This window comes from Marmota flaviventris, chromosome X, assembly GCF_047511675.1.
Source record: "Marmota flaviventris isolate mMarFla1 chromosome X, mMarFla1.hap1, whole genome shotgun sequence".
In the NCBI taxonomy this organism is placed as follows: domain Eukaryota; kingdom Metazoa; phylum Chordata; class Mammalia; order Rodentia; family Sciuridae; genus Marmota; species Marmota flaviventris.
Window position 1 is genome coordinate 41,290,525 of NC_092518.1, and position 23,301 is coordinate 41,313,825.

Below are 23,301 nucleotides of genomic sequence, written 5' to 3' on the forward strand. Positions count from 1 at the left end.
TGCTTCAATTCATGATGGGTTTATCTGGATATAACCCCCCTCATGATTCAAGGAGTATGAGATATATTAGAAAAAGCATGGATTCTGAAGTCAGATAATTAATTGTTCTCTACCTATAGAGAAGATAAGATATTCACCTACTAAAAATTCTAGGTGGTTAATAATCTTGATCTTGTCCAGTCCCTTGAGAGAGACAGAAGAAATCTGGAATTGATAAATATTAGTAGTAAAGGAGACTGGCAGATTTCAAAAGAAAAAGAAAACTGCACCAGATTAGAGAGCTACAAAAAGCTGTGATCTAAACAAACCAAAAAAAAGTTGTATTCTTAAATTCAATGCCAGAAACATACACAGAAGAAGGAGATTTCTAAAAGCAACTACCCAGAAATAAACTACTTGATCAATTTTGTGTCTGAGAATATCTCCTTCATACCTAGAACAGCATGATTATGGTCTTCAAGGTAATCAGACTTTAGTCCCTGTCCCAGCTCTACTACAAGCTAATAGTAAGACTCTGGGCAGTTTCCTCTAAATGTAAAAGGGAGATAGTAATACCATCTATCATGAAATTAATGGGAGAATTAAACAAGATAATGTCTATAAATCTCTAAACACAGTTTCCAACTCATAGTAAGCTACCAATAGATACTACTTGCTATTATTGTTGTTTTCATCATTATTATTCCCTTCCCTGTCAACTTGTAGGCTAAAGGAGGAAATGAGGACTAGAAATCATTGCCCACCCCCAGATACCTACATACCTCTCTCTTTTTCAAGTAACTGAAGATATCCTTGGCATATATTGAATTGAAACATGGATCGCTGTGGTCCTTGTCAATATCTTCTGGTATGGTCATCTATTTAGAAATCACCAAAAGGATATATTGGAAGAAGAAGAGAAAGTCCAAGAAAATCTTAGCTCATACACATCAAGGATGACTCCTTTCTCCCCACTGACTTCTTATGCTAAGTTCCTCAAGCCTCATGTATCCTGGGCTATAACAGAGAACCTCTTGGCCCCCTAATACTCATACTGTCCAGTGATCCAGAAATGCCTAATATACGAATATCATGCCCTAGGAACAAGGTATGCTTTTTACAAGAATACTCAATTCTCTAATAAAGGCATCTTATTTTATTATTTTAGCTATATCACCTGCCTTCTTAAGTTCCTTTTATGGCCAATTATTCTTAGTAGCCTTTTCCTTCCTTCTACATATTTTCCCAGAATGTTTTGCCCATATGAGGGTTATTTCTCCTACTGGATGCTAAATCTCATCGCTTCATTCTTCTACTTTACAACATGGAGACCACCTTCCTTGGGATATGTCCCTGTGAATTCTGCTCATATTTGACTGAAGTCCACTGTAATGCTGATTAAAATTACTAAGAAAGGTAATTTCCTGAATGAAATTGGCTAAACACTATTGCAAAGTCCAAATATATAGGACAATATTCCAGATGCTTTTGGATTTAAATACTTTCTGATTGCCTAGGTCTATCACTATGACAATCAGAAGTCAAGATATTCTACAAGGCCATGGTGGCACATGCCTGTAATCCCAGTAGCTTGGAGACTGAGGCAGGAGAATTATGAGTTCAAAGCCAGCCTCAACAATTTAACGAGGTCCTGAGCAACTTGTTGAAACCCTGTCTTAAATTTAAAATATATATGTATAAAGGGCTGGGAATATGGCTCAGTTGTTAAGTGCCCCTGTGTTCAATCCCTGGTACAAAACAAAATATTCTAGCTATAAGGCCAGCAACAAAAGAAAAATATCAAAGAGCCTAGTAACTTCAAGCTATGAAAAATAAGGTGATTCTGCATCACCTATCATTAAATAAAACTAGAAGTAAACTCCCAAAATATCCCCCTCTCCCAAAGTAGAAGGTGCTCCTATAAATTACTACATACAGTTCAATTCCTTAGGAAAGCAAATAAGAAGAAACCTCTTTGGGGCTATGGGTATAGCTCCTTGCAGAACACATTCTTTGCATATGCAAGGCTCTGTTTCAATCTCCCCAGCAGCAAATTCAACAAAAATCTCTTTTCTAGGAGCTACAAAAATACAGAGAACACATCATCGAATTTAAGAAGAAAGATAAATACCTCCTTTTCTATGCTCTCACTCTGAGATGAAAAAGGTCCTTTGGAATCAGGTTCACATTCACTGGACTGGCTGGTGGTACTGTACTGTGCATTGCACATGTTGGCAGCACTGGATTTGTCTGTACTGGATTCAAGGGTAGTGCTAGATACACACGGGTCGTTCTTAATATCAAGGGTCAAGAATGTTTTGGAAAAAGTGTCTTCCTTGTGAGTAGGATTTTCTTCCAAAGCCAAAGGATCTTTAAAGGAGAACTCCTTCCCAGTGATGGGTTTCTCATCCCAGTCTAATATCTCCTTGAAAAGGAATATCTCCTTTGTGGTAGTTTTCTCCTGCATGGTTAATGGCTCTTTCTCCAGATTGGACTTCTCCTGAATGACTAATGTCTCTTCAGGTATGGTCACCTTCTGAATGTTGAGCTTCTCCTGCAAGGCCCAGAGCTCTTTCAGGGTAGCCTCCATCTCAGCACTGGGATTCTCCTGCAAGGCCAATGGTTCCATGAAAAGGCCTCCCCCACCAACTGTGGGTTTCTGTTGCTCCTCGATGCTGGGTTTCTCGTGGAAAGCCAAAGCTTCCTTGAAGTGAGCTCCTGTGTCCATGGTATTCTGCTTCTTAATGGTGGAATTCCTCGGCAAGATCAATGGCTTCTTGAGTACAGTCTCCTTCTCAATGCTGGGATTCTCCTGTATGACCAAGGGCTCCTCCAAGAGGATCTCTTTCTCTATGTTCAGAAACTCCTGCAAGATCATTGGCTGATTAATAATGAACTTCTCATCACTAGTAATGTTCTCATGCAAAGCCAACTGCCCCTGAGCATCAAGCTTCATTAAAGATAATTGCCCCTCTATGCTTGGTACTTCCTCAGTGGAGGGCTCTTTCTCCAAATTGGAGAGCTTATTGAAAAGGGACTTCTCTTCACTGATGCTTTTTTCCTGCAAAGCCAACAGCTTCTCTGGGGAGTCTTCTTTGGTACTGGTCTTCTCTTGCAAAACCAAAGCTTTCTGAAAAAGGGACTCATCTTCATTGGTAGGCTTAAAATGCAAAGAATGTGGCTCCTGAAAGAGGAATTTCTTCTCAGTGATAAGCTTCTCCTTCAAAGTTGCTGGATCCTTACTATCTGATTTTTCTTCAGTGGTGATCTCCTGAAAGAATGATGGTTGTTTTAAGAGGGACACTTCCTGCTGAGTGGTATGCTTCTTTTTCAGTGAAGATGGCTCCTGGGAGAACTTCTCTTCAGTTGTAGGCTTCTTCTTTAAAGGCAACAGCTTCTTATAGAGTGATGACTTTTCAGATGTGGTCTTCTGCAAGACCAATGGATTCTTTACCAGGAACACCTTCCCATGAGTGGTTTCCTTCTTTTTTAAAGACAATGGTATCTTAGAAAGGACTGTCTCTTCAGTTGTAGGCTTCTTCCTAAGTGACACTGGCTTCACATAGAAGGAATTACTTTCTTTATCAATTATATCCTGCCAGTCTGACAGTTCTTTCCAGAAGGGCACTGAGTAAGTGGTACCCTTTTTTTTCTCTAAAGACACATTTTCTTCTTTAAAGGACAATAGCTCCTTAACCAGAGACTTCTCTTCAGAAGTAACCATTTGCAATACTAGTGGCTTCTTCATGTGGGACACTGTCCCTTGAGTGGTGGGCTGCTGCTTCTTTAAAGACAAAGGATTTTTGGAAAGGGTTGCTTTCTCAATGGTATGTTCCTTTGGAAAACCCACAGCTTCCTCAAGAAGTGATTCCTCCTTAGTGGGAGACTTTTGGGGAGTCAATGGCTCCTTAGTGAGTGACTTCCTCCCCAAGGTTACTGTCTGAGGCTTCAAGCAGGAGATCACCCCCTGAGTATTAAACTTCTTATTCAAAGGTGATGGCTTCTTTGTGTATGTTGTCTGCTTAATAATATGCTTCTTCTTATAAGAAACTAGCTCCATAAAAGATTTATCTTCATGGTTCCTATTCTCCTGCAATGCCCGTGGCTTCTTCAAGAATCCCACCACCTCTTGAGTCGTGTGCTTCTCCTGCAGCGTAGATGACTCCCAGGAGAGAGACTCCTGTTCAGTGGTAGGCATCTTTCTAAAGGGCGATGGCTTTGTGATGAGTGACTTCTCTCCAGAGGTGACCTTCTGCAGTACTAATGGTTTCTTCGAATATGATATCTTCCCTTGAGTAATGCATTTCCTGTTTGAAAAAGTCTCCTCAGTGGTAGGCTTCTCCTTAAAAGTTGATGACTCCTTGAAGAAGGACTCTTCTTCCAAGTCTATCTTCTCCCACAAGGTCAATGATGTCTTCGAGATGGACACCTCTCGTTCGGTGGCAGGCTTTTCTTGCAGTGTAGATGACTTCCAAAAAACAGACACCTTCTCAGAAGCAGACTTTCTCTTAAAGGACAGTGGCTCCTTAGAGAGTGACTTCTCTTCAGAGGTGACCTTCTGCAAAACTAGTGGCTTCATCACATTGGAGATCCTCCCCTTTGTGGCATGCTGCTGCTTCTTTAGGGTTAATTGCTTCTTAGTGGGAGATGACTTCTCAGTTTTAGGTTTCTTCCAAAAACTTACTGGCTCCATATCAAAAACTTTGTCATCATCATTGTTGTCCTGGGAAGTCCACAACTCCTCCCAATAAGACTTCTTCCCCTGATGTGTGCATGTCTTCTTCTTTAAGGATAATGTCTTCTCACTGATGGCAGTCTCTTCAACTTTATGCTTCTTCCCCAAAGTCACTGTCTCTATAACAAACTCATCATCACTGTCAGTCTGCTCCTGCAAGGATAGTGACTGCTTTAATAGAGGCATCTCCTCATGATTTCTGCACTTCTTCATTGACATCTTGTTGATGTTTGTCTCCTCAGTAGTTGTTTCCTCTTTTAAAACTAATGACTTATTGATGAGGGATGCCTCTTCGGTAGCTGGTGTTTTGAAGTTGGAGGATATGTCTACAATGAGTGTTTTCTCCATAATATTTGGCACTGAGGTGGTAGAAGCTGTTACTGGTGAGATTTCCAACTTATACCTGCAAAGCAAACAATGTCTGAGTAAGAAGAATATAGTTCTTGCAGTCCTCACCTACCATCTCATTTTGTTGCTACATGAATTAAGGTCTGGAAGAAGAAAGGGCTTCAATCCCGAGAGACAAAGTAGAGGGTAAAAAATAATGGGAACCATATTAAATCAAGTAAGCAGCATACTATATAGTTTCTATGCCTAGGTCCCTACACTTTTTTACAATTTCCCCCTGAAATCCATTTTATGCTGTCTCTCATATGATTTATTACTTTTATTTTATACAACGACTTTTGTTATAATACTTATCACATTGTATGAGTTATCTGCTTATGTATCAGTCTTCCTCACCAGCTGCAATTATTTGTCTTTGTCTATTAGCACCGAACATCTGGTAAAACACAGGCTCAAATTAATATTGTTTGGAGGCTAATGAGAGAGGCAGGGTTGTAATTAATTTTGGTGGGATCTAATCACATTCCCTTCACCTTGGGTTATTCAAAAGACACTTTCCCAATGAAAGTAATAAAAAGAGACCAAAATAGAAATTTGTCACATGTGTCAGTGCAAAGCTTTGTTCTGAATAGCATTTTATGACCAATTAGAGTGCCTAACCTAGTGTGACCAAATCACTGGAAGACTAGAAATCAGAATAAAAAAGAGTGATAATTAAAGGTAAATAAAATCTCTGAGCAGGGGGAATATCTGCCTCTAAAGATTAAATCTCATATAACTCCACTTATATGAAATATTCAGAATAAATACATCCATAAATATATATCAATAACAGAAAGTAGATTAATGGTTACTGAGGCTGGGATCAGGAGGAGTTGGAGAGGGGGACTGGAAAAGGAAAGGGACTCTTAATAGGGTTGGGGTATTTTTGATGGTAATAAAATACAAAATCAGATAGTGGTAATAGCTATAGAACTCCAGAAATGTAATTTAAAAACACTGTATTGTAAAAATTAATTGAGCAATTTAAATAAAATTGCCTCAAAAGTTTTACCAGACAAGACAGGTTCCAGGTCCTTCCTAATGAGAACTTTTAGAGGCAATATTCAAATAGTCTAGCTATGATAGGAACATCCATGCTTATTGGAAACAGATTGCCTGAATTCAAATCCTGGCTCCTCCACTTATGACCTGGGTTACACTGGGCAAGTTTAACTCTCTGTATTTCAGTTTTTCCACCTATAAAATGGGGATCATAATAATGTCCCCCTCATAGACTTGTTGTGACTATCTGACAAATTAATATGCTTAAAACACTTACAGAAATGATATAAATAATTTCATGCCAATAAGTGAGATAATTTAGATGAAATGGACAAATTCCTAGGAAGATGCAAACTACCAAATCCTATTAAGGAAGAAATTTAAAAATCTGAATAGACCTGTAATAAGTAAAAACACTGAATAATAATCAAAAACCTATCCTCAAAGAAAACTCCAGGAATTCAATGGTGAATTCTATAAAATATTTAAAGAATTAATACCAGTTCTTCATGAAGATACCCTAAACCACACAGATATCACAAGAAAACTAAAGATCAATACCTCTTATGACTAGAGATGTAGAAATCCACAACAAAATACTAACAAGTCAAACCCAGCAATGTATAAAGGGTTAAGAAACCTTAATCCAGTAGGACTTAACCCAGGAATACAAGCTTAGTTTAACATCCAAAATTCAATTCATGTACTATAATACACCAATGGAATTAAAAAAAAAAATTTGATCATTATCATTACATTAAGAAAAATCATGACAAAATCCCAGCCTTTCATAATAAAAAGCACCCAACAAACTAGGATTAGGAAGGCAATTCCATAAACTAATAAAGGCATATACAAAAAAATACAAAAGATAACATCATGGTTAATGGTGATACAATATCCCCCCCCCATGATGAGGAAAAAGATAAGGAGGCCCAACTCTGACACTCTTTTATTCAGCACTGTACCAAAGGTTCTAACTAGGGCAATAAGGCAAGAAAGCTGGGAGCAGTGGCACACACCTGTAATCCCAGTGACTTTGGTGGTCAGATAGGAGGATCACAAGTTCAAGGCCAGCCTTAACATTTTAATGAGACTCTAAGCAACTTAAAGAGACCCTATCACAAAATATAAATAAATAAATAGAGTTAGGGATATTCTTCATTGGTAAAGTACCCCTGGGTTAAATTCCCAGTACCATTTTTTTATACCCAGGATTGAACCCAGAGGCACTTAACCATTGAACTACATTCCCAGCCCTTTTTATTTTTTATTTAGATACAGGATCTCACTAAGTTGCTTAGGGCCTCACCAAGTTGCTGAGGCTGGCTTTGAACTTGCAATCTTCCTGCCTCAGTGTTCTGAACCAGTGGGATTATAGGTGTGCACCACCATAGCTGGCTCCAAATTTTTTTTTTAATAAATGAGGCAACAAAATTCTACACAAAGACATCCCTATTGGAAATGAATAAGTAAAATTGTCTGTGTCAGCAAATGACAATGATTTTATATAGAGAAAAGCCTAAGGAACTCCTCCACACACACAAAACTATTAGAATAAATAATTTAATCAATAATCTGTGTGTCACCATACTTGTAATGATCTGTCTGAAAATGAAATTAAAGGAAAAAATCCAATTATGGTAATATCAATAATAATGAAATGCTAGAAACAAATTTAATAAAACATATGTAAAACTTACACTCTGAAAACTATTTAAAATGTTGGAATAAAGATCTAGATAAATAGAAAGACATTATATGTTCATGGATTAGAAGACTTAGAATTGTTAAGATGGCAGTATTTGGAGTCTCTCTCGCTTTGTCGTCGAGCCAGAGGGGAGGAGCGGGGCCGCCGCCCGCGCCCGCAAGGTAGGCAGACCTGCGACCAACCTGCAGATCAGGCCCAGCGGTCTGCAGGCGTGGTAGGAGGGGCAGGGCAGAGCCGCCGCCCGCGCCGGCAAGGTAAGCAGACCTGTGACAGACCGGCGGATCAGGCCCAGCGGCCTGCCAGCGTGGTACACACTTCACCCCAACTGGAGTAGGGGCAGAGCAGAGCCTTCGCCCGCGCCCAGATCAGGCCCAGCGGCCCGCCTGTGTGGTGGTCAAGTGACCCCAATTGGAGTGGGGGCGGAGCGGAACTGACACCCGTGCCCGCAAGGTGGGCAGACCAGCGACCAACCTGCAGATCAGGCCTAGCGGTCCCCGGGCGTGGTAGGAGGGGCAGGGCAGAGCCTTCGCCCCCACCTGCAAGGTAGGCAGACCTGCGACAGAACGGCGGATCAGGCCCAGGGGTCCGCAGGCGTGGTAGATACCTCACACCAATTGGAGGAGGGGCAGAGCAGAACCCCCGCCCGCACCTGCAAGGGAGACTTTTCAACTATACAAGAGCAATATAAATATATAGGGGGGGGGAAAATTTCAAAAACACAACAGTTTCACCAAGAAGAAAGAAACGCAAGCAGTATGAAAAGACAAGGAAAGAAAGGACTACAAGCAATGCAGGTCAACTCAACTTTAGAAGAGGTAACAGCTGCAGCAGATGGAATGTCAGATAAAGAATTCAGGATATATATGCTTCAGATGATCTGGAGTATCAAGGAAGACATTAGACAGCAAAATCAGACAATGAAAGATCACTTCGACAAGGAATTACACAAACAAATCCAGGAAGCAAAGGATCAACTATACAGGGAGATAGAGGTTATAAAAAACAAACAAACAGAAATCCTAGAAATGCAGGAAGCAATAAACCAACTTAAAAACTCAATTGAGAATACTACCAGCAGAGTAGAACACTTAGAAGATAGAACATCAGACAATGAAGACAAAGTATTTCAACTTGAAAAGAACATAGACAGCTCAGCAAGACTGTTAAGAAACCATGAGCAGAACATCCAAGAAATATGGGATAACATTAAGAGACCAAACTTAAGAGTCATTGGGATACAGGAAGGTATAGAACTCCATACCAAAGGAATGAGCAATTTATTCAAGGAAATAATACGAGAAAACTTCCCAGACTTGAAGAATGAGACAGAATCCCAAATTCTAGAAGCCTACAGGACGCCGAATGTGCAAAATTATAAGAGATCCACACCTAGACACATTATAATGAAGATGCCCAACATACAGAATAAGGAGAGAATTTTAAAAGCTACAAGAGAAAGGAAGCAGATTACATTTAGGGGCAAGCCAATCAGGATAACAGCTGATCTTTCAACACAGACTTTGAAAGCTAGAAGATCCTGGAATAACATATTTCAAACACTGAAAGAAAATGGGTTCCAACCAAGAATTGTGTATCCAGCGAAATTAAGCTTCAGGATGGAAGATGAAATTAAAACCTTCCACGACAAACAAAAGTTAAAAGAATATGCAGCTAGAAAACCATCTCTTCAAAACATCCTTGGCAAAACATTACAGGAAGAGGAAATGGAAAATAACAATGAAAACCAACAGTGGGAGGTAGGACAGTAAAGGGGGGGGAATAATCAAACAGGAAAACAAACCATGTTTAGTAACATAAATAAACAAATATGGCTGGAACAACAACCCATATCTCAATAATAACCCTAAATGTTAATGGCTTAAACTCACCAATTAAGAGACACAGGCTAGTAGAATGGATCTCAAAACAAGACCCAACAATATGCTGCCTACAGGAGACGCATTTGATAGGAAAAGACATACATAGGCTGAAGGTGAAAGGTTGGGAAAAATCATATCACTCATATGGACTTCGGAAACAAGCAGGAGTGTCCATACTCATATCAAATAAAATAGATTTCAAGCCAAAGTTAATCAAAAGGGATAAAGAGGGACACTACATACTGCTTAAGGGAACCATACACCAACAAGACATAACAATCATAAATACATATGCCCCAAACAATGGTGCAGCTATGTTCATCAAACAAACTCTTCTCAAGTTCAAGAGTCTAATAGACCACCATACAATAATCATGGGAGACTTCAACACACCTCTCTCGCCACTGGACAGATCTTCCAAACAAAAGTTGAATAAGGAAACTATAGAACTCAATAACACAATTAATAACCTAGACTTAATTGACATATATAGAATATACCACCCAACATCAAGCAGTTACACTTTTTTCTCAGCAGCACATGGATCCTTCTCAAAAATAGATCATATATTATGTCACAGGGCAACTCTTAGACAATATAAAGGAGTAGAGATAATACCATGCATCCTATCTGATCATAATGGAATGAAACTGAAAATCAACAATAAAAGAAGGAAGGAAAAAGCATACATCACTTGGAGAATGAACAATAGGTTACTGAATGATCAATGGGTTATAGAAGACATCAAGGAGGAAATTAAAAAATTCTTAGAGATTAATGAAAACACAGACACAACATATCGGAATCTATGGGACACATTGAAAGCAGTTCTAAGAGGAAAATTCATTGCTTGGAGTTCATTCCTTAAAAAAAGAAAAAACCAACAAATAAATGATCTCATACTTCATCTCAAAATCCTTGAAAAAGAAGAGCAAAACAACAGCAAAAGAAGTAGAAGGCAAGAAATAATTAAAATCAGAGCTGAAATTAATGAAATCGAAACAAAAGAAACAATTGAAAAAATTGACAAAACTAAAAGTTGGTTCTTTGAAAAAATAAACAAAATCGACAGACCCTTAGCGATGCTAGCGAAGAGAAGAAGAGAGAGAACTCAAATTACTAGCATACGGGATGAAAAAGGCAATATCACAACAGACACTTCAGAAATACAGAAGATAATCAAAAATTATTTTGAATCCTTATACTCCAATAAATTAGAAGATAGTGAAGGCATAGATAAATTTCTTAAGTCATATGATCTGCCCAGATTGAGTCAGGAGGATACAGACAACCTAAACAGACCAATATCAATCGAGGAAATAGAAGAAACCATCAAAAGACTACCAACTAAGAAAAGCCCAGGACCGGATGGGTATACAGCAGAATTTTACAAAACCTTTGAAGAGGAACTAACACCAATACTTTTCAAGCTACTTCAGGAAATAGAAAAAGAGGGAGAACTTCCAAATTCATTCTACGAGGCCAACATCACCCTGATACCTAAACCAGACAAAGACACTTCAAAGAAAGAAAACTTCAGACCAATATCTCTAATGAACCTAGATGCAAAAATCCTCAATAAAATTCTGGCGAATCGGATACAAAAACATATCAAAAACATTGTGCACCATGATCAAGTAGGATTCATCCCTGGGATGCAAGGCTGGTTCAATATACGGAAATCAATAAATGTTATTCACCACATCAATAGACTTAAAAATAAGAACCATATGATAATCTCGATAGAGGCGGAAAAAGCATTCGACAAAGTACAGCATCCCTTTATGTTCAAAACTCTAGAAAAACTAGGGATAACAGGAACATACCTCAATATTGTAAAAGCAATCTATGCTAAGCCTCAGGCTAGCATCATTCTGAATGGAGAAAAATTGAAGGTATTCCCTCTAAAATCTGGAACAAGACAGGGATGCCCTCTTTCACCACTTCTGTTCAACATAGTTCTCGAAACGCTGGCCAGAGCAATTAGACAGACGAAAGAAATTAAAGGCATAAAAATAGGAAAAGAAGAACTTAAATTATCACTATTTGCAGATGATATGATTCTATACCTAGCAGACCCAAAAGGCTCTACAAAGAAACTATTAGAGCTAATAAATGAATTCAGCAAAGTGGCAGGATATAAAATCAACACGCATAAATCAAAGGCATTCCTGTATATCAGCGACAAATCCTCTGAAATGGAAATGAGGACAACCACTCCATTCACAATATCTTCAAAAAAAATTAAATACTTGGGAATCAACCTAACAAAAGAGGTGAAAGACTTATACAATGAAAACTACAGAACCCTAAAGAGAGAAATAGAAGAAGATCTTAGAAGATGGAAAAATATACCCTGTTCATGGATAGGCAGAACTAACATCATCAAAATGGCGATATTACCAAAAGTTCTCTATAGGTTTAATGCAATGCCAATCAAAATCCCAATGGCATTTCTTGTAGAAATAGAGAAAGCAATCATGAAATTCATATGGAAAAATAAAAGACCCAGAATAGCAAAAACAATGCTAAGCAGGAAGTGTGAATCAGGCGGTATAGCGATACCAGACTTCAAACTATACTACAGAGCAATAGTAACAAAAACAGCATGGTACTGGTACCAAAACAGGCAGGTGGACCAATGGTACAGAATAGAGGACACAGAAACCAATCCACAAAACTACAACTATCTTATATTTGATAAAGGGGCTAAAAGCATGCAATGGAGGAAGGATAGCATCTTCAACAAATGGTGCTGGGAAAACTGGAAATCCATATGCAACAAAATGAAACTGAATCCCTTTCTCTCGCCATGCACAAAAGTTAATTCAAAATGGATCAAGGAGCTTGATATCAAATCAGAGACACGCCGTCTGATAGAAGAAAAAGTTGGCTACGATCTACACACTGTGGGGTCGGGCTCCAAATTCCTCAATAGAACACCCATAGCACAAAAGTTAATAACTAGAATCAACAAATGGGACTTACTCAAACTAAAAAGTTTTTTCTCAGCTAAAGAAACAATAAGAGAGGTAAATAGAGAGCCTACATCCTGGGAACAAATCTTTACTCCTCACACTTCAGATAGAGCCCTAATATCCAGAGTATACAAAGAACTCCAAAAATTAGACAGTAAGATAACAAACAACCCAATCAACAAATGGGCCAAGGACCTGAACAGACACTTCTCAGAGGAGGACATACAATCAATCAACAAGTACATGAAAAAATTCTCACCATCTCTAGCAGTCAGAGAAATGCAAATCAAAACCACCCTAAGATACCATCTCACTCCAGTAAGATTGGCAGCCATTAGGAAGTCAAACAACAACAAGTGCTGGCGAGGATGTGGGGAAAAGGGTACACTTGTACATTGCTGGTGGGACTGCAAATTGGTGCAGCCAATTTGGAAAGAAGTATGGAGATTTCTTGGAAAGCTGGGAATGGAGCCACCATTTGACCCAGCTATTCCCCTTCTTGGTCTATTCCCTAAAGACCTAAAGAGAGCATGCTACAGGGACACTGCTACATCGATGTTCATAGCAGCTCAATTCACAATAGCAAGACTGTGGAACCAACGCAGATGCCCTTCAATAGAGGAATGGATTTAAAAAGTGTGGCATTTATACACAATGGAGTATTACTCTGCATTAAAAAATGACAAAATCATAGAATTTGCAGGGAAATGGATGGCACTAGAGCAGATTATGCTAAGTGAAGCTAGCCAATCCCTAAAAAACAAATGCCAAATGTCTTCTTTGATATAAGGAGAGTAACTAAGAACAGAGTAGGGACGAAGAGCATGAGAAGAAGATTAACATTAAACAGAGATGAGAGGTGGGAGGGAAAGGGAGAGAAAAGGGAAATTGCATGGAAATGGAAGGAGACCCTCAGGCTTATACAAAAGAACATACAAGAGGAAAGGAGGGGAAAGGGAAAAATAATACAAGGGGGAGAAATGAAGGTCAGTAGAGGGGGTAGAGAGAGAAGAGGGGAGGGGAGGGGAGGGGAGGGGGGATAGTAGAGGATAGGAAAGGTAGCAGAACACGACAGGCACTAGTATGGCAATATGTAAATCAATGGATGTGTAATTGATGTGATTCTGCAATCTGTATATGGGCTAAAAATGGGAGTTCATAACCCACTTGAAGCAAAGTGTGAAAGATGATATATCAAGAACTATGTAATGTTTTGAACAACCAACAATAAAAAAAAAAGATGGCAGTATTTGCCAAGTTGATTTACAGATATAAGGCAATTTCTACAAGAATCCTAGCTGACTTATTTGTAGAATTTGACAGGCTGAACCTAAAATTTATGTGGAATTGCTAGGCACTCAGAATGGTGAAAACAATCTTTAAAAAGAAAAAGGTTTGGAGGATGTGTTAGTCAGTTTTTCGTCATTGTGACCAAAATACCTGACAAGAACAACTTGGAGAAGGAAAAGTTTTATTTTGGGTTCACAGCTTCAGAAGTTCAGTTGATGTTAGGTGACTCTATCACTCTGGGTATGAGGTGAGGCAGAACATCATGAAAGAAGGGCATTGTAGATGAAAGCTGCTCAGCTTATGGCAGCCTGGGAGGAGAGAGAGAGAGGAAGGGGCTAAGGACATATATAGTCCAAATCTGCACCCCCAGCCTAGTTCCTCCAGCCACACCCCACCTGCCTATAGTTACCATTCAATAGCCCATTCAGCTATCAATAGATTAATCTAGTGATAAGATCAGAGCCCTAATCATATCCTAATAGCTCCATCTCTAAACCTTGTTGCACTGAGAATTATGCTTTCAACACACAAGCTTCTGGGGGGACATTTCAGATCCAAGCCATAACACAGGATTCACAATTCCCAATTTCAAAATGTACTACAAAGGTACAGTTATCCAGACAGTGTGGTACTGGCATAATGATAGGTAATGACAGACATATAGGTCAGTGGAATAAAACTGAGAGTCCAGATATAAACCCTTATATTTATATTGAATTGTTTTGACAAGTATGCCAATACAAGAGGAAAAAGATTAATCTTCTCAAGACTGGGTAAAGTAAATATCTCCATGCAAAATAATGAAGTTAGACCCCTAACCAACAACAAAGATTAACTAAAAATAAATCAAATATCCAATTAAGAGCCAGCATCAGGTCAAATATACATGTAAACCCAACCTCAGAATTACATTTCAGCAGGAAACCAAGTAGGTATAAATGCTAATTTTCTGGTTTGATTTCTTTCTGCTGGGCAATTAGCAAAGAGTTCTATGCACACAGCAAGTTAATTTTTTGGAGTTCCTAACCTTTTCTTTTTTGTTTTTTGTAGAGTACTAGGGATTGAACTCAGAGGTGTACTTTATCATTGAGCCATATCCCCAAGCCCTTTTTATATTTTATTTTGAGGCAGGGTCTTGCTAAATTGCTTAGGCCCTCACTAAGTGCTAAGACTGACCTTGGACTTGAGATTCTACTGTCTCAGCCTCTTAAGTCTCTAGATTACAGCTGTGCACCACCACACTCAGCTCCCAACCTTTATATCCTACTCACAGGAACCTATGCATAGCCCTGCATAGTCATTTACCTAATCTATTCAAATGCAGATTGGAATAAGAAATTCTAAAGAAGTAATTCCCACTAGAATAAAGAGAGAATACAGAAAGGTGTCACTCTCTACTTTCTAAGTCTTTTTCCAGTAAGAGTGGGCTGGGGATATGGCTCAGTTTTGGAGTGTTGCTTAGCATTCATAAGGCCCTGGGTTTGATCCCCAGCACCACAAAGAAAAGTTTTCTCAGAAGCAAATTATTTTTCCCATCTTAGATGGGCAATGCTCATCTCTGCTTGTCCAGCATGTAAACAGTTATCTGTAACAGTTGGAAGACACATGGATTTGGCCCATGGAGATAGTAATTCCTCTTAAGTGACAAGGGGCAAAGCTTCTGATGAGATAACTGGTGAACTATCAGTCACATGCTGAGAGTCCCTTGAAATGTTAAGTTGCCTCCACACTCCCTTGCACAGACCAGCTCAAACAGAGACTGAATTACCAAAATAGAGAAAAGATTAACATAAGGTCTTTTGGAAAATTCTCAATAACAACAATGGATCTTTCAAAAGCACACACACCATGAAAGAGGAGAGAGAAGTGGCCTGTAACTCTTCAGCATTCAGGGTAAATGTGCTAGTCACCACTGTGGCTCACTAAACATGTTCTTAGGGAAGACAAAAGGATGTCACACACTTTTCTTTACCATCAAAAACAATACCATCTGAGTCACCTCTTACCTTTTCATTTTCATCTCCTTGTGTTTAGCAGATCCGTAAACACACCTATTCTTGCTTATATTCTTGAAAACATCTTTTACAATCTCCTTATTGGCTTCCTTCTTGGACTGTGCAGGTTGACTTTGAGAAGCCTATAAAAAATGGGAGGAGCAGACCAGAAATTGAAGAGAACCACGACTTACCCAATAAGTGATTCTTATAAGAAAGTCTGGACCCACATCTCCATCCTGAACAACTGTGTGTTCCCAGGAGTGATAATCCAAATATCTTACAACCGATAACAGTGGAAGCCAGCAGGAAAAAAAATCAGTATAAAGTACTAGTATATATTAGCTAAGTAGAACCCTAAATGCTGCTATTCCATGGAATATGAGATATAATTTTGATCACCATGCCAGGCATACTGACTGGCAAATAACTGAAAAAAATTTTTGTTAATATCACATTCTACTTTGACCTGAAAAGATGTTCAAAGGAGAAAAATGGCTTTTCTGTCTGGATATGCCAAGACCAACGAATTTGGGGGGATAGATCTCTAACACAACACTACCTGTGATAAAACTATCCTGTCTCATTTAGTGACGTTTATTTAACATGGGATTCACAAGAGTTTGACCAGACTCTAATCCTGACAAACTCTATTAAACAATATGAAAAATTATGGAATTACGAATAATGTCAGGAAAAATAAACTTAAAAATTACAGTTTTGAAATGAAATAAATGAACTTAATTTGAATAAATACTATAATCACATTAAAGGAAAAAGGAAGAGAAAATCAAAGTCAAGAAAAAAACAATTCAACTATATACCCTCAAAGTATATATTCTCAGTCAGGATGGTTTGTGGAGAATGGATATAACAAATAAATCTGAAACTTTTCAGTGGGCTATCTTTATTACAGAGGTATAAATGAAATAATGTTGAAACTCTTGGTTATATTACAGTATTGATTAAACATGTTGATATTCTTAGAAACTCAGGTTACTGTAAAAGAAGGAATATACAAATATGAATCAGGGAATACAAAAATCTGTGTATTAGAATTAGAGTTGTGAAAATTCATGAATTCTCAAAGTAAGTATGTGTCTGTATATTGGTCGTATATCTGTATATATATATAGCTATACATGTGCTTAAATACACTTATTTGTGGGTTTGTGTGTTATTTCAGTTTTTTCACCTCTGTGACCAAAAGACCTGACAAGAATAACAAACAGAAGGAAAAGTTAATTTACGGCCCATATTTTCAGAGGTCTCCTCAGTTCCACAAAAGTTTGACTGTGTTACTCTGGGCCCAAGGTAAAGCAGAACATCATGGCAGAAAGGTGTGGAAGAGAAGAGCAGCTCAGGACATGACAATCAGGAAGCAGATAGAAAGCTCTGCTCACCAGGGACAAACTATAACCCCCAAAGGCATGCCCCCAGTGACCTACCTCCTCTACCAACACCTTTCTTGCCTATAGTTACAGCCCAATTAATCCATATCAGTAGATTAATGCACTGATTAAGTTAAAGCTCTCATGACTCAATCATTTTACCTATAAACTTCCTTGCATTGTCTCACAATGAGCTTTTAGGGGACACCATATATCCAAACCATAACATGTGTACAGAAATTTCTTACCTCTGTCTTCTGGAAGAGCAGAAAAAGCAAATATCCCAGTAACACACGTAGTACTGAGACCTTGGTATCTAATACCACTTCCATTGAGAGAAACCAGAACTCTTTGGAGAAATGGTTTGCCATAGGGCTGGGGACAGAGTTGGAGTAAGATGAGCTTGGAACATCTTGTTTATGTTAGAAAGAAAATGCTCAAAAAATATTGAAAGCATGTCACAAGGACAGAGTAATAAAATTGCAAGGACTCCTACTGGAAAAATCTAAAACAATTTGAGCACTAAAATAAAGTATAGTGAACAATGAACCACTGAAAACAACAGGAATTGATGAGCCCACACCAATAATTACAGGGGAGAAGGGAAGGCTCAAGCTTGTAGCAGAATGCCAGGGAAAGACTGGTAAATGAGGAGTGAGTGCTGGAGTAAGAAAAATCATAATAAAGATTAATTTAGGCAGAAATCATCAAGGATGGTGTCCCACCTAGGGGACATTTTGATGAAGAGCAGATTATTTGCAAGCTCTTAAGAATATGTCCTACAGACTACTTATTAGTTGCAAGAGGAAAAAAATAAACAATAATTATGCAGGGGAGAAATCAGGCAACAGCTTAACCAGGTGATCAAAATAACATTAGCAGCTGGTCACAGTAGCACATGCCTAGAATTGCAGCTACCCGGAAGTATAAGGCAGGGGAATTACAAGTTTGAGGCCAACCTCAGCAATGTAGAAAGACCCTATCTCAAATAAAAAAAGGGGGCTTGGGATGTAGCTCAATTGGTAGAGCACCCCTGGGTCCAATTCCCAATACCACAAAAATAAATAAATAAGTAAATAAATAACATTACCAATGAAAGGCCAATAGGCAGCATGTGCTTAAGATGTGATTCTACGAGGACAGTACATCACCTGCACAACATTTTAGCCAACAATGTATAACATCAATCTAATCACAAGAAAAATAATCTGACAAATACAAAATGAGGACTGCTCTTTTTTTGAAGAGGGGAGTTGGGTGTGACTGTATCTTTCATAAGTGGTAATATTATTAAAGAACAAGGCTATGGAAATGTCCCAGATAAGAGGCTAAAAACACAAAGTAATGTAATATGTGATCCTAGACTGGATCCTTTACTGGAGGGGGAAAATGTCATCAAGGATATTTATAGGCCAACTGACAAAACTGGAATATGGATGACTGATTACATAAAAGTGCTGTATCATGTAAATGTATAACTATAGTGCTATTCAATATGAATATAAATTTATCAATATGAATTGATAACTGTTCTGTGGTTGTATAAGACAATTTACCTATTCTTAGGAAATAAAGACTTAAGTCATTAGGGATAAAGGGCCTTGTTCCCCACTCTGCCTCCTACAAGGAAGTCCTAGAGTGTATAGGGTAATGTATAGGGATGTTTGTTGCACTATTTTTTTATTTCTACAACACTGTAAATTTAAATTTATTTCCAAATGAACAGTAGAAAAAAAGAGTGCCTCTGTATGATTAGATCATAATAAGCAACTACAAATCAGTAGGAAATTCTTTCTTAATACCTCAGGTTATCCACCTCTGGCTTCATTTCCCACTGACAAATACAAAATGAGGACTGCTCTTTTTTTGAAGAGGGGAGTTTTCATTTAATTTCACCTAGAGTTTTCCAAAGTACTCATATGTGCAATCAAGATTCAGAATGGGATAGTAGGTGCATTTTTGGCAGAAGAGAGGTGGAGACCCTAACCCCCAAGGTGGAACCCTTCTATCTGCCATATGTGCAGATTCAAAGCATTGTTACTTTCAGACCTAAGCTTAAGGGGACCTTTACCTATACTTCTTCATAATATGAAACGAGAGAATAGAGATGAAAATCCTATTGTCACAAAACCATTTAGGCAAATGGTTTATAGATATAGGCCCCATCTCCTTGTCTACTAGCTTAGCACCAGTTCTAACGTATCAAAAATTCTTCCCATGCTAAAAATGATAAAGGAGATGGAAAGAAAAACTCAGTTTATTAAAGAATCAAAACAGATCAATTCTAGTTGTCAGGCAAGGACCTGACTATAGCAAATGTTGAAAAGATGACAGAGATAGGGACATGGAAATCTAGTACTATTGAAAGGAAGAAGCAAATTACCAGATAGGGAATCCCTAAAACTCACAGCCCTCAAACCTAAAATTGATAAGTTCAGACATCTGTAGACTCTAGACCCTAGGAATAGCTTAGGTACATTATATTGGTGGAACTTTCTGTGGAAAGCACCAAAGATCATTCAAGGTGACCAAAACAATCTTTAGAACTTTAGCCAGGTGTGGTGGCACATGATAGAAGAGAAATGGGCTTACTGAGCTTCTGGAAAGCTACAGGCAGAGATGCTGCTTTGGGATGCCTTGTTCCCCACTTTCTGCCCCCTATAAGGAAGTCCTGCATATCTACATGGATTTCCTATTATTGGTACAATTCGTTTGTGTCTGTTATTTCTGAATGGTGAAATAAACGTCATGGGAAAAAGGACTGAGACTTGGCAAGAATGTTGGTCTCTCACATGCTTTGAGACTACTATGATCTGAATAGCTGTGCCTGCACCTCAACTCATATGTTGAAACCTAATCCCCAATGTGGTAATATTAGGAGATGGGGCCTTTTGGGCAGTGATTAAGTCATGAGAGGAGAGCTCTCATGAATGGGACTAGTATCCTTATAAAAGAGGCCTAAAGAAGCTTGATTTCCCCACTGGCTTGTGAGGACAGAGCTAGAAAACATCGATCATGAAAAATGAATACTTTATCAGATAACAAATTCACCAGCACCCTGAGTTTGGATTTCCCAGTCTCTAAAACTGTGAGCAATAAATTTTTGTTGTATAAACAACAGGTTACCCAGCTTAAGGTATTTTGTTATAGTAGCCTAAATGGACAAAGACACCTTGGACAGTTCCACTGCATTCCTCCATGGGCTCTGCAGGTAAACGAAAGTTACAAAAAAGATGGACTGCATCTGTGGCTACCTTATTTCAATCAAGTTTCTAGATGTGTGGTTAAATAAGCCATGAAAGAACCTAAATTATAGGTATATGTATGTAAGGGAGCTCTTTCTACCAACTGATAGCAAATCTGAAATTACACAGAAAGCTAACATACATGCTGAAATCTGCAGAGAAAAGACACTGCATTAGTAGAAAGGTGATCACACTGATTCTAAATAGCAGGGATCCAAAGAAAAGAACCTTGCTAAAGCTTATCCTGTCTTGCCCAGTGAGTTAAAGCATCACCTGGTAGATACAGGTATTTTGGCAGCCATAGAAGCACTCTATTATAAGAGGCAAGAATAGTTCACCAGGTTTCTCTATAGCCTGGATGAAATAGACTTCAATGTCAATAATGATAAAGTCCTCATCTGTAAAATAGAGATAATTACAGTATCTACCTCATAGAGTTATATTTAAGTAAGTGGATATAGGAAAAAAGTACTTAAATTATTGCCTAATAAGCACATAGTAAGCATTCAGTAGGCATCAGTTATTACTATTTTCTATGACCAAAGACTATCATTTGTCCTGATTTTATATTCAACTAACAATAGTCTATTAATCATTATTTTTGCTGGTACCTTAATAATACCAGAAGGTAGGTGACTTGGAGGTATACTCAAGAATTCAAATCAAAATTGAGATTCTAGATTTTCATAGTTGAAGACCAGATCTTTGAACTTTGGTTCTCAATGGTTCTGTGGATTCAGGAGGTATTTTTGATTGTCACTATGACTGGGATGATGCTGGAATATAATATCTGGGAGACAGATACGCTGGTTGAGGTCCAGCCTAAACAATAAAAAAAAATTGTCCTGCCCAAAATATCCATAGTGCTTGAATCGATAAATACTACCATAGAATACAATGATTACACCAAAATACTTATCTCCAGAGCCTAGGAAGACAGCTGAGCCACCTCTGGACCTGAGGAAAACACAATATCCCATTGTTTTCATAGTGATCCACAATTTCATATCTGCTAATCACACTATCTGCCACGCCCAGAGAATCCTACCAATTGACCCAAATGGTTTGTATCAGTAGAAGAGCCCCTGCAGTTTGTGAAATTAGGTCATTGATTCCAAATAAAACCCGCTCTTACCATTCCAAAGAGGGTCAGTGTCTAGTAACTGGAAAGATCCTTCAAGGAAGAGGTTATATAAGGCTTGTGCAAAAATCACAGCAAAGAATTGAACTAGTATACTCACATTGGTAAGATCTTCAAAAGCTGATCTCTTTTTGACCATCCCCTGAGGTGAAAATGGAGATATTTTTGCTTGGTGATTCTCCCCCTTCTGAAAAAGAAGAGGTAAATGACATATCCAATTATGAACAGTCTCTTCAGGGACTATGGGTCATCTTCAAGGCTTAGAAAAACTCCAGAATTTCCAAGTAACTAGGGATACATATGATAAGCTGCATAAACTACAGCAAAAGAAAATTTCAGTCCTCAGAGATGCTAGTAGAATCCCAGAAGATAACTGTCACTGATGATGGAGACAAGACTGTGAAGAGACAAGGTAACCTTCAGAGTAACTCTCAGAATGAGGAAATAGCTTGATGAAGCTCATTTTTCCTCTTACTCTTTTCATAATTATGGATATCCTATCCAAGATTAACCACCACCACTCCTAGTCGTTGCTTTAATATTGGTGCTTCCTGGTAACTTAGTTCAATAATCTAACAAATATTTATGTTAAAGTAGCTGATCTAAGACATTTCTAATAAGGATAATAGTGTACATACCTAAATCCTGATTCAGAATCAGCTCTTTACTAACTGCTGACCATAGACAAATCACTTAATCTCTGAGCCTCAATTTTCTTATCAGTAAAATTAGAATGATAACCTACTTGACTAAGTACTTAAGGATCAAAAAAAGAGAATACAGTTTTTTTTAAGTTTGTATAAAGGGCTGGGGGTGTAGCTCAATGGTAGGGTGTTTTCCTAGCGTGCATACGTTCAATCCCCAGCACCATCAAAAATATTTATATAAACTATAAATGAACATAAATAGCATTTGGGGGGTTATCAGGAATTGAATTCAGGGGCACTTGACCACTGAGCCACATCCCCAGTCCTATAAAAATATGCTGTTGGGGCTGGGGATATAGCTCAGTTGGTAGAGTGTTTGCCTCACATGTACAAGGCCTTGGGTTCAATCCCCAGCACCACAAAAAAAGTATGCTGTCCAATATGATTATAAACCTCACATGGAAAGATTTATAATTTTAAGAAGAGTTTGGTTAATCAGATTAATCTTTAATAATTGTTAGTGAATATAAGGGAGAAGAAGAAGAGTGACTATTCTAGAGCAGAGGGAGTTTTCTTCCTAGGTATCTATGCAAGAAGTCAGGGCAAGCCATACTACAGGGCTCTTCTATTCCTTAACAGCTTTTGTTTAGTTAATGTCTCCTAGGTCTTAGATTTCCTTTATGAAACTCTGAGAACAACCCTACCTTCTACCTATATGAGACAGTTCTTACAATGTGAAACAGGACCCTAGGATCTGACTCATTTGCTCTGTTCTCCAGGTATGCCAGTAACCATCAGTACATGGCATAGTAAGTGATCAGAAATTTAAAGAATTGGATTCATGATACAACAAACTATTCCAGCACAATGTAACATTCCTTGAAGATCTGAGAAAAATTACTTTTGTTTTCTAACTGA

At 38.3% G+C, this 23,301-nt stretch overlaps 1 protein-coding gene across 1 annotated transcript in view; it reads right to left on the reverse strand.

Annotated features, from left to right (window-relative positions):
• The window catches only part of LOC139703288 (G2/mitotic-specific cyclin-B3-like), a 47,948-nt gene that overhangs the window by 19,024 nt on the left and 5,623 nt on the right, over positions 1–23,301 (reverse strand). Inside the window, exons 3-6 of the mRNA XM_071606524.1 lie at positions 21,837–21,923; positions 15,972–16,102; positions 2,111–5,117; positions 762–857 (exon numbers count right to left, since the gene is read on the reverse strand). Coding sequence (XP_071462625.1) covers positions 762–857; positions 2,111–5,117; positions 15,972–16,102; positions 21,837–21,923 — 3,321 coding nt within the window. The remainder of the gene's footprint in view (positions 1–761; positions 858–2,110; positions 5,118–15,971; positions 16,103–21,836; positions 21,924–23,301) is intronic.